The sequence below is a fragment of the Quercus robur genome, chromosome 8 (genome assembly GCF_932294415.1).
Source record: "Quercus robur chromosome 8, dhQueRobu3.1, whole genome shotgun sequence".
NCBI lineage: Eukaryota > Viridiplantae > Streptophyta > Magnoliopsida > Fagales > Fagaceae > Quercus > Quercus robur.
The window spans coordinates 59,164,683-59,175,631 of NC_065541.1; the positions used below are offsets into that span (position 1 = coordinate 59,164,683).

General features: G+C 31.9%; 1 protein-coding gene across 2 annotated transcripts; it reads right to left on the reverse strand.

The window, feature by feature from the left end:
• Positions 1-4,977: 4,977 nt before the first annotated feature.
• Positions 4,978-8,438, reverse strand: LOC126697326 (probable RNA-binding protein ARP1). Of its 2 annotated transcripts, none has more exons than XM_050394273.1 (6): positions 7,883-8,438; positions 7,594-7,762; positions 6,920-7,052; positions 6,651-6,693; positions 6,203-6,434; positions 4,978-5,336 (listed from the first exon to the last, which is right to left on the reverse strand). In XM_050394273.1, exons 1-6 carry the CDS (start codon positions 8,066-8,068, stop codon positions 5,296-5,298), a joined length of 804 nt encoding a protein of 267 aa, XP_050250230.1. In that variant the 5' UTR covers positions 8,069-8,438; the 3' UTR covers positions 4,978-5,295. The 2 variants fall into 2 exon arrangements, with proteins under 2 accessions (XP_050250230.1, XP_050250231.1); XM_050394274.1 differs by having other exon boundaries at positions 4,978-5,356.
• Positions 8,439-10,949: the final 2,511 nt, after the last annotated feature.

Sequence of the window (10,949 nt, forward strand, 5' to 3'; positions counted from 1 at the left end):
TATTTTCTACTAGTGAGTGTTCAATACCAATCCAAAGGAACTATTAAGCTTCAGTTAAATGGTCATAGCAAAATATGAAAAATAGTCTACTTGAGGAAACCAGTTGAACCCTCCTAGTAAAAGGAGAGGGTAGCTTATGAGACCACCTCTCATACCATATGAAGCCCACACATATTGTGAGAAAGAGGTCTCATGAGCGCGTTTATAAGATAATTTTCCCAACAAAATACGTGAGTTAAATTTAAAAGTGATATTATGTAGTAAGGGATTACAAGCTTGTGCACTTAATCTTCCTAAAACAATTGGTACACCCAAGTACCTTATTGGTAGAGCCCTTTCATTGAATTTTAGAATTATAGTCAGTTTCTTCCCATTTTGTGATACTATAGCATTAAAACTAAGACTCTTTTTAGGATTTGCAACTAAACCATGAAGTTTTTTTTTTTTTTTTTTTTTTTCATTAACAAAAAATATAAAGTTTTTTGAACTCTTCTTGAGCTTTACTTCTAAAAACTGAAAAATGCTAGGATCACAAAAAATTACTCAGTTTTTGCCATAACTCATCACGTGGTGGGTTGTGAGTAACCACTCACCACATGGCGAGTTGTGACAAAAATTATGTAAGTTTTTGTGGTCTTAGCATTGCTCGTTGCTCCTAAAAAGTTGATAGAAGATTTGTCACTACCTCAAAATATCAATCAATCCTCAACAAGACAGCAACATACAAAGGGTGAAGACTAAATTCTTTTACTTCCTGAACTCTGACTTCCTCTTCAGACTTGATAGGACCCTCTATAGTTATAACTTAAAACAAATAAGTAAGGTGACAATGGATCATCTTTCCTTAAGCTCTTCATGCTCCTAAAAATCCAACTAGACTTCCATTTACAACCATAGTGAATATTGGTGGTGTTATACATTTCCTGACCTAATTTACAAACCTTGGTGCCAGACAACAGATAAGCAATGTAGGATGAGTCCTAACTTTTATTTTTATTTTTTGAGAAAGAAGTCCTAACTATTATAATTAATCAATTATATGCTTTCCTAAGATTTACCTTGATTGTGGACCTTAATTTTGCTTTCTTTATGGTAGTCCTTTATAATCTCTTGGGCAATAGGAACATTTTCTACAATGCTTCCGTTGGGCACAAAATCCTTCTAATTATGGTATTAATCTGCTGGCAAATATTTTCATAATGCAATTTATAAAATATATTAGAACAAGACATGGCTCTAAGATACCTTATAGAATGAGGATTTCGAAGTTTAGAAACTAGTGTGTTTATGACAGTGGAATTCATCTCAGTTACTGCTGCTTTATCTCTACTTAATGACAATACGGATTTTCTGTACTTCTTGTTCTAGAATCTTCTTTTACATCAATGTTGACAGGTCACTTTGGAAAGTGCCTTTTAAGATTCTGAGTGACTCTATTTTTGCTAAGTAATATATATATATATATATATATTTATATACTGCTTTTACGTATTGGTAATTATCAAATGAAATTAAATTGTTTGTCATGTACCGAAAAAAAGAGTAATTCTACATTCACAAATTATTTTATAATACTTTTACAAATGGTTGATGTGGTAAATTCTTATTAGTTTTAATATGAACTACTACTAACAAATGTTTATCAATAATTATTTGAAAAATGTTAAAACCACATTAATAATTTATAAAAATGTTATAAAACAGTTTGTGTTACTCCTAAAAAAAAAAAAAATCCACATTTCTAATCCATATAGGCTATTATCTTTTTTTGAGAAAAGTTTAAAATTGTACAAAATGAGCAATTGGGCTAAGTTTTTCTCTCAAAAGGGTGGACTCTCCTTTTGACCCAACTTTTTTTGGGTAGTGCCACAAAACCTAATTGAGCGTATTTAACATTTTTGGGACTTGGTAGTGAATTTAACATCAAAATTGTGCAAACCAGGTTGGGCCTAAGATTTAACCCATTTATGAAACTTAGACCACATGCCAAGGTTTAGCTGTTTTGCTGGAGAATTTGGGCAGGGTAGATTAAATGGGCTGTAGGATTTGTTACATTTGTAAAAGGCTCACCAATACAGAATTGTGGCATTGAGGCTGAACCCTGGGATGACTTTTCAGGGCCTTGAACTTGCTTAAGAGAAAGGGTTCTTCAACAGAATGGGCCTAATTAACTGTATCACTCATAAATGTTTAAATATGTAAGTGTCTTTGACCCTTACGTCCGCTCGCTATTTCATGTGGATGTCAGTAAGGGTGTGTTTGTTTAGAAGTGAAATAAGGTAGACAGAAGATTTTGAAGAAAAAGTGAAAATGAAAATTTTTTTGTAGTATGTTTAGTTGGATGGGTAGGAAGAATAATAAATGATGGGGTCTAACTATTTTCTCTTTGGACTCACAAAAAGTTTACTCTCCAAAATGGAGAGAAAACTTGGTGTGAAAAATATGATGGCTTAATGACAAAAATGTCCATATGCAAGTTGCATGTGGGCTTAACATTGCTGCTGTGATTTTTTTTTTTCAATAGCCTTTGGCTAAAAGTTTTTTTTTTTTTTTTTAACAGCCTTTTGCTTTACTGGGCGTTCCCCCCCTCCCCTTTTTCCTTTTGATTTCTTGGAGCCGTGGCATGGAGCTTTGTTTTGTTTTTCTTCTTTTCTTTTCTTTTCTCTCTCTCTCTTTTTTTTTTTTTTTTTTATATAAATGATTTTTATTTTTTAATAAATTTAGGTGATTTTTTTTTTTTTGGTGTGGATGCTTGTCACTTTTTTTATTTTAATTGTGCATAATTTTTTAACAAGAGTATATGAGTAAATTTATACAAACTCACTTTTTTCATCCCTCTATTTTTTCACTCCCAACCAAACAAAATAGAGGAAAATTAAAATCTTCTCTATCTTCTCACTTTTCTATCCTCCCACTTTTCCACTTCTCCAACCAAACGGAACCTAATTGATGGCAACATTGTTATCGAAGAGAGCTGAGAGACAGAACCGAATCACTGATGAAAATGTTAATTCAACTTAATTGATAATCCAATTTCTTATACATCAAAGCATGAATTACAGATTTTCCTCAATTTATTCATCAATTTCATTTGTCTTACAAATTAGTTGCACATCTAATAGATTTTAGGATTTTCTTCTACATGATTGAATGAAAAAAAAAAAAAAAAAAAAAAACACTAGGAATTAATAGTTCAAGACACGAATCTTAACAAAATTAAAGAGACAAAACTATGATGTGACAACTTAACTGCGATATAATTGATTGTGAGTGATAGAGAAAAAATAACAAATCCATATGAAAATGATAGTTGACCAGGACATCATATAATCAATCTTTGAGAGTTTTATTGCAAGTTTGTTGTAAATAGTTGATTTAGTGCTTGTTGGTAGATGTGACAGTTGAATGGAACTTATGATGACAGTTTGTAAAACTCTTGATGTGTGTACTGTGTAGTAGCATTACAAAACAAAACATTAGGTCAAGAGTCTAGTCCTTCATGTCTAGCAAAATGTCAATCCTATTGACAAAGTCCATCCAAATCCTGCTAATTTCTGGAGCCAATCCTAGTTTAGATGATAGATATGATCACGGTGAAGTATTACGGAAGCATGGTGATTTTTATGGTATAGTTTCAAGTGATAGGTGTCAAGCAGAATAAATACACCGAGTGCATGTATTGCGAGTGCAACTTGCTCATATAAATGTGGATTCTACATGCAGAATCCAAAATATGAGACCCACTTTTTACTTGGGTAAATTATAAATTACACTTCTAAAATTTGAGAGTGATTAGATTTTACACTTGAAAGTTTCAGAATTTAGATTTTACCCTCGGAAGTTTGAGATGTCTGGATTTCACACCATGACGTTTCAGAATTTGAATTTTACTCTCTAAAGTTTAGGGTTGTTTGGATTTTACATCCTTGAATTTTGAAACTTTATGGTGTAAAATCCAAATACTCCAAAACTCTAAAGAGTAAAATTCAAACACTTCTAAAATATAGGGGGTAAAATCAAAATTTGGAAATGTCAGGATGTAAAATCCAAATATCACCAAACTTTAAGAGGTCAAATTCAAATTCTGAAACTTTAAGGTGTAAAGTTCAATCATTCCTAAATTTTAGGGATGTAATTTGTAATTTACTCTTTATTTTTATATGAGGAATATGTAATACACTAGTTTAATTTCACATAATCCATTTTGTTCTCTCCCAAATCATTGCCATATTTATCGGCTAAATGATGGGATCGAGGTCAACCTTCTTAACTTTGTGCATTTTTTTTTTTTTTTTTTTTGATTGGATGAATAACTATTGTGTTTATTCTTACTCACCACCAGACACCACAGTTATTAATTATTTCTTTACAAGGGGTTGATTCAAGTTCAACCACCTAAAAAACCGTTGAGCAGTCATTTCCAAGCTTTTTTTTTTTTTTTTTTTTTCATTGTAATTATCAGAATTCTCATGGTTGTTGAGACAAGGTCACAGCTAACTCTTTTTAACTCATTTTGGTTATGGTTAACTTGTATTCTTTGATATTATAAGTAGAAATGATTGCACTAGATTGATTATGCCTTGATGCATGGAGTTGCTCTGTCGCAAAGAGAACATGATACCTTTTTTTTTTTGGTATTAGGAAGAGCTGGAATAATATAACCACAAAAGTCTCCCAAAGCAATTCTATATTTCCTCCGCAACAATCAGCTAAAGCAAAGCCTAACTAGAGGAGAATTACAAACAATAAGTTTAGTAACACTTTTTTTCCCCACAAAGGTTAAGACGGTAGGCATGTTATGATTCGTACGCAATAAAGTAGTATTTTAATGGTTAACACATACGATATTGCACGAATCACAATTATTATCTTAGAAATTTGTAGTCATGAACTTTTATGTCTGTCTGTAGCGTTACTCAACTACAAACATATAAATGCATGCGGAGTATTAGGTATGAGAGAGAGAGAGAGATGTAATTATTTGAAGATGCAGGCTTTATGAAGCAAAGTTCACTGAATCCATCAAAAGAAACCCATCAGATATGGGTAATCACAGCCACAGGTACACATGGACTTCAGTTACATTTTTCTTAATGGTTCACAGCTTAAGCTTAGATGTTAGAGAGAGAGAGAGAGAGAATGAGAATGAAAGAATCTTATAAAGCTTGCATCTAATTAGAATAAGAATAAAAAATGAAAAAAAAAATTGGAAAGAAGAGCCACAACAGATCAGATAATAATGTTGCTCTGAGCAGCCACCACCTTCCCCTTTGTTATTGCCAACTAAGTGCCCTTTTAGCCAACCTTTTTGAAGCTCTCTCCTGCGCCAATTGTACCTATTCCACAGCCAAGCAAACTATCCTTGTAATATCAGTTCACATTTATTAAAATACTGCCTCAAACTCAATGTGCCTGCTAATCTAACATACTAAATTAACCCCCATTGGAGCTTCATTGCTATATTTATTTTCAATATGTTGAAACAAATAACAAAATGGAAGGAAGGTTGAAAAGGTTAGAAATCAAATTACCATCCAGCATTTCAAAAAAGGTAAAATTATTGCTTACAAAATACATGCAAACACTTTTTTTGCACTGAACTCGTGACTTGAACTTACTATCAAAATTTTCATACACACGAGCACTTTTTTGCACAACGACTTGAACTTGAAATCATGATTTTCATACACACAAACTTTTTTTTTTTTTTTTGCGCAGTGAAAAAAAAAATGTTTATGTACAATAATGTGCGTAAGATGAACACTACTTCTAAAGAAATTATATTTTATTTTTCATTCTTTCAATGGTCTAAAAGAATTTGATTCATAAAATATGTAGGAGACAAAATCCAAGAGATTTGTCCGGAGTTGGCATTGATTTGGCAGCCTATACTTCATGCAAATGTGGCTAAGCTCCTATTGGTCAAATTAACCCTATAAATAAAAACTTTTTTTTTTTAATTATTATATTATTTTTCTAGTTTCCAAATAAAAGCAAAATCCTTAAATGAAAAGACATTTTGGTCCACCAAGCCACGTGGGTTCGTGAAGGGCCAGTTGGCAGTTGCTAAACCCAAATCAAAGACAGACAGGCCCACGTGACACCAATGATTTCTTCTTCATTTCTTTTTTAAGACATTGACTTTGACTACTAGGTAATGGTACGGTGTGGAGCAAACACAGCATAAATCAATGTGTCTTACCTGTGTTGGGAGCAATAGATGCTGGTTTTGACATGATGGCAGGGACTGTGGCAATGGGGCCCGTTGTAGTTGGCGAGAAGATGTGTGCAGCAGGTAGGCCCATTGTCTGTGATTGATGGTAATGATAATAAGGGTACATGGGCATCAATGTGTTGGCACCTACCATAGCTTGCCCTGGATACACTTGAGAGTAATGGCCATTCATATAGGTCCCTCCATTGTAGCTTAGCTTCTGTGTACCATTAGAGACAAATTAACAGCATACCTAACATGCTCAACCCTTTAATTAACCAAAAAAAAAAAACAGTGCATTAATTAGTTCTTAAAACAATAACTAGGACAATGTAGGACATTGGTGTGAGTTTTCCTTCATTGATTGATTCCCAAACCAAAACATTAAGATGTTATTGTTAGGTGGTCCAAATTCAATTGTATAAGATCCACTTACATGGTTGTAACTGATATCAGTAGCAATGTATGTAGGAGAGTACCTGAAAATAAGGTAATCAAGGAAATCATAGCATAAGAGACTGTCCATTTCTAAAATGTACATATAAATTATTTCACACAAAATCTAACTCACAACAGTAACTATCTCATTTATGGAATATATGCATATTATATGGGCCCCACAGTATATGACTATAGAATGACGAAACGAAACATGTCTTATACATAAGATACCTTCTATACAAATCCATTCACAAGTGGACATACCCATAGAAAGGAACCGGCTGATGATGGTGATGCTGATGATGATGAAAGGGTGAAGGCGGTGTCCCCGCCGGATAGTACCACTGCACGTGATTTGCCGGTGCAGCTGACGTGGCCCTCAATCCAACATTTGATCCTTCAAGATGTAAATCAAACAACATTAGACCTCCATGATGGTCACATTTATAAAAAGTGCCATTATTATTAATATTTTCCTCTTCAAACCTCACAATTGAAAGAAGAATAGGAAAAAATAAAAATAAAAGTTTCCCATTTGGATTTTAGATTATCATTTTCTCATTAGTTACTTATTCCATTTCACACAAGATAAAAATTGGTAAAATGACATATTTTAATAAAACAAAATAAATATAACAATTTTTTAGAATGTTTTTAATGTTCGTTTGGATTAACCTTTTTCCAAAAAATTTAAAGTTGACAAAAATACATTTATACTTGGAAAAAAGAAACTTTAAAAATTAATTTTTTTTAAAAAAAAAAAAAAAAAAAAAGCTAATCCAAATAGACTGTTTTTTTTTTTTTTTTTTTTTTTTGGGTTAAGCCAAACTTACACGACTCATATTGATTTAGGAATTGTATGAATATTATTGTATTTTACTTTGTTTTAGTAAAATGTAAAACTTTCTGACATAATGTTGAATATGACTAAAGGATACCTTGTTGAGGAGGAGGAGGATGAGGAGGAGGATGAGGAGGGGTGGAATTAGAGGACCTTGGGCGCCTGGCTCCAAGTGAAGCCAAGTTGCAGTTAGCTCTGCGGCCATTGATGATGGGTGTGGCATCCTCGCAAGCCTTTTTAGCTGCTTCAGGCTCCTTGAACGTAACCTACAAAATAATAATAACAATAATAACACAGATACAATTAATACCATATATGTGACAATGACAAGACACCACCATGCACAAGAAAAAAAATTAACAAAGATCTACCAAACAAACACTTACGAATCCATAGCCCTTGGATCTGCCAGTGACCTTATCAGTGATAATCACAGCCTCCAAAATCTCACCGTACTTCTCAAAGTGTTCTCTCATGGCCTCCTTCGGAGTTTCCCATGCTAAACCTCCAACAAACACTTTGGTTAGTGTTGTGTCCCCAAACTGCCCCATAATATTGCTGCTCATAGTCATATTCTCTCTTCTCTAGACAACCCAATAAGTGAACAAAATCACTCAAAGATTAATACCCAACAAGTGAAAAGTTGTTACAGACTATGTGTATATATATATATATATATACACAACTCAAGAACTCAGCTAAACCTTAGTCTCAATTATCTGTGTTTTTTTTTTTTTTTTTTTTTTTTTGAGAGTGTAAAGTTTGAATCTTTGTCTGTGTTTTTGACAGAGAGAGAGAATTGAGAGGCTGGTTCTGTGGGGGAGAGAAGAGGGAAGGTTTATAAGGGGAAGGGGTGAAAAGAAAGTACAGGGTGTGGTTGGAATAAAAAAATGAGGGAAAAACATAGAGACAGAGAGGCAGACAGGTAGGACTTGGCGTAAGGCTATGAGTATGACCAACGTGATCTCTCACACACACTTCTTCATCTTCCATTTAAAAAACAAAAACTTGGTCGATAATATTTTTGTTTAGAATCATGTTAACAGGTACTTTTAAGATATTGATCAACAATCAAGTTAAAGAAAGTTTTTATGAAAAAAAAAAATCAATTAATATTTTGATAACTTTTTTCTTTTTCTATAAAGGTGATGTTAAAACTTTTCTAAAATTGATTGTTAACTAATACTTTAAAGATACTCGTTAGCATTTTTCTTTTGTCAAAGTAATATGAAATGTCATTATATTTGTTGTATTTATTAGTCATGTTGTTTTGGATTAAGTTGTATTTGTATTTTTGAAGTGAGAGATAAGGTTATAAAAAGTAATTATCTTTTATTATAAATAAAACATTAATATGTTTCTTTTCAGTATATGCGAGATTCAATAACATGTTACTTGTTCGAGTATTGTGTATTTTATTTTATTTAAAAATCAATACATTATTAATTGGATTAACTAAAATCAATTTTAAATTAAATTAAATTATATCTAACTAAGCATTCCGAGGTACAAGAAAGTGACAAACTCATTTTAATTGTCCCTTCATTTTCTCTTTGTGTGGTTATGTGAGATTCAAATCTAAGACTTGCATGTTTTTTGTCATACTCCTACCCCACCCCTAATTGACCATTTATAAGTTCAAAACGTATCAATAATCCAGCTGCCTAAAATTTATGAAGATTTTAGGCCAATATATTTTGCATATAATGTTTTAATGAATTGAAAAGATGGAATCATGGAATGATTATTTTAACATGAACCCTTTTCTCTTTGATTACTTTTCATTTTCTAATGCAACCTTTTAGGTTTTAGCATGGATGAGGGCTGGAAATAATATAGAACATATAAGATCCCCTTGCACCTTTTGGTGGTTAATATTCTTGCTGATCAGCGAAACTATTTCTTTTCAGAAAAAGTTAAAGTATGTCATAAAAATATTGGTTTAAGTACTTTTAGAAACTTTTTAAAGTTTTAAAGGAAATGTGACTTTTTATATTTTCTATAGAAATGGTGTTAAAATTTTTCTAAAATTGTATAAAAAAAATAAAATTTTCCTAAAATTGTTTATTAGCAATTATTTAAGAGTAATTATAAAATATTCTCAGAGTACCATAAATGTACACTCCTCTATCTCACATAATTGTGAATCCTACTAATTAAATTCATAGTGGGACTTACAATTTCTTATTCTAAAGATACCCATTAATATGACCATTTCTTTTTAACAAATTTCATGTAAATTTTGTTCTCTCACTCATTTAACTTCCTTCACTTGTACATTTCCTCAATAAATTGTCACTTTCCACTTGTTTTGCTCTTAAATATGCTGAGCTAGATATTGCATCTTTTAAATTTGGCACTCATCTGCTTGTTGGTACTCCAGCACGTGCTTTGATTTTTCTTATCGACAATTGTCATGAATTCATCATAATCTTACAAACAATGCTAACGTTTCTTATAAAGACTAATTAATCTGTGGACATTGACGTGTGGTGGCACAATGTGCCATAGTACTAATCACCAGACACTACCAAAGATATTTAAATGAATTAAAACAGAAAGAGCAGTTGCTAGCTGTGACTAGGCTGGAAATGCTTGTATTCATAGAAGAGAAATTGAAGTGTGCAAGGAAAAAAAAAAACCTCCCAAATTTCCAAATAATTCTTCAACCATTCCATTTCAATGGCAACAAAAATTATGAATACAGGACTTAATTTTAGAGAATACAAAACTGGACAGCTTGTGTCCAATGCATTAGTGTACTAAACACGTTGGGAAATGGATATACATCCAAAAGTGGACATATGTCTACATCTTAACGTGTTCAGGACAACTGATGCACTAGACACTGGACACAATCTCAATCCTACAAAATTAGAATAAAAGTTTATTTTATTTTAACCTAAACATTTCTTGAAGCAACTCCATTAGTCCATTTATCTCGCAAAGAAGTAAAAGAAAAAGAAATAAAAATAAAAGAAGAAGCAAATAATATATTCACTTCATCCCAAATTGTTTGACCACTAAGAAAAAATTTAATTTTTTTTTTTGAGCTAAAAAAATTTAATTTTTTAATGACACATTACTAATATAATATCTTTTAAATTTAAAAAATTACTATTTTTCCTTATAAATTGTTGCAACAAATAAAGGAAAATTTATTTTAATCATAATTCTCCTTATAAAAAAATGAATAACATTGAGCTACATAATTCTCGGCATAAAATTGATCTTGTGAATTTAAAATTTCAAATAAAGAATTATAAAATTGTAGGTAATGACTTAAAAGAAGAAAAGTAGTATCACTATTTAGGAATAAAACAGAGTAATTAATTAGACGAGTGGAGTGCGGTAGTTGGTAAAACCGTACATTAAAAATGGTGGGGTCCCCAAAAATTAACGAATTTAACGTACGCGTTGTGTTGTTTTAGAATGGTGGTCGGCGAATACGTT

What these genes read in the sequence shown, in the direction of transcription:
- LOC126697326 (XM_050394273.1), bottom strand. Translation starts at nt 8,068, where the DNA reads ATGACTATGAGCAGCAATATTATGGGGCAGTTTGGGGACACAACACTA. An exon ending in GATCCAAGGGCTATGGATTC is followed by an intron (nt 7,763 to 7,882) that starts GTAAGTGTTTGT and finishes ATTATTTTGTAG; the next exon opens with GTTACGTTCAAGGAGCCTGA. An exon ending in ATCTATTGCTCCCAACACAG is followed by an intron (nt 5,337 to 6,202) that starts GTAAGACACATT and finishes GCTGTGGAATAG; the next exon opens with GTACAATTGGCGCAGGAGAG.